Source organism: Monopterus albus, unplaced genomic scaffold (genome assembly GCF_001952655.1).
Source record: "Monopterus albus unplaced genomic scaffold, M_albus_1.0 scaffold105.1, whole genome shotgun sequence".
In the NCBI taxonomy this organism is placed as follows: Eukaryota; Metazoa; Chordata; class Actinopteri; order Synbranchiformes; family Synbranchidae; genus Monopterus; species Monopterus albus.
This window is the reverse complement of record NW_018127985.1, coordinates 694,551-695,157: the sequence shown is the minus strand read 5'-3', so window position 1 is coordinate 695,157 and position 607 is coordinate 694,551. Positions and strand designations below refer to the sequence as shown.

The window sequence follows — 607 nt, the reverse complement described above, 5'->3', positions numbered from 1 at the left end:
CTGCCAAGATCACTGCTCAGGTAAGTCAAGAAGCTTCACCTCCTTAGCACAAAGTGGAACACCCAAAATGTCTACTTAAATATTGTTATAGTACAGTACATAATATATTTTCCACACTACTCAATGCATTTTATGCAATCCTAGATATATTTTGTTCTGTGGTGCATTCAGGATGCGGTGGGAGCATCAGTGCTTGGAGCTCTGGCCGGACCAGCGCTCCTCTCTCAACAGCTGGGAGGACTTCCTCAGGCTGTCATGGCTGCTCAGGCTCCAGGTGTCATCACAGGTAGGAATACCTACAGCCCCAGCCCCACACATATAAACCACACCCCCACTTTAACAAGGATGTCCTCCATGTATTAAATTAAAGATTTCCTGCTTGAAGTGTCAGTGTGCAGCCACTCACAAAGTGAGTCATTGGAACATCTCCTTTATCCTGTAAGTCCCTCCCACAAACTCCCACGCCTGCAGACGGCGACCCGCCCCTCCCGCAGGCTCCCGCCCACGTACAGCAACCCGCCCTTCCCGCAGATTCCCACGCCCGCAGATGGCGACGCGCCTCCCTTGCAGACGGCCACCCGCCCCTCCCACAGACCGTGACCTAACT

At 52.4% G+C, this 607-nt stretch overlaps 1 protein-coding gene across 9 annotated transcripts in view; it reads left to right on the top strand.

The window, feature by feature from the left end:
• The window catches only part of puf60a (poly-U binding splicing factor a), a 14,205-nt gene that overhangs the window by 6,143 nt on the left and 7,455 nt on the right, over window positions 1–607 (top strand). For all 9 annotated transcript variants that reach the window (XM_020610366.1, XM_020610370.1, XM_020610367.1 and 6 more), the window contains 2 exons: window positions 1–20; window positions 172–286. The exon at window positions 1–20 is cut by the window's left edge and continues 168 nt beyond it. In XM_020610366.1, coding sequence (XP_020466022.1) covers window positions 1–20; window positions 172–286 — 135 coding nt within the window. The remainder of the gene's footprint in view (window positions 21–171; window positions 287–607) is intronic.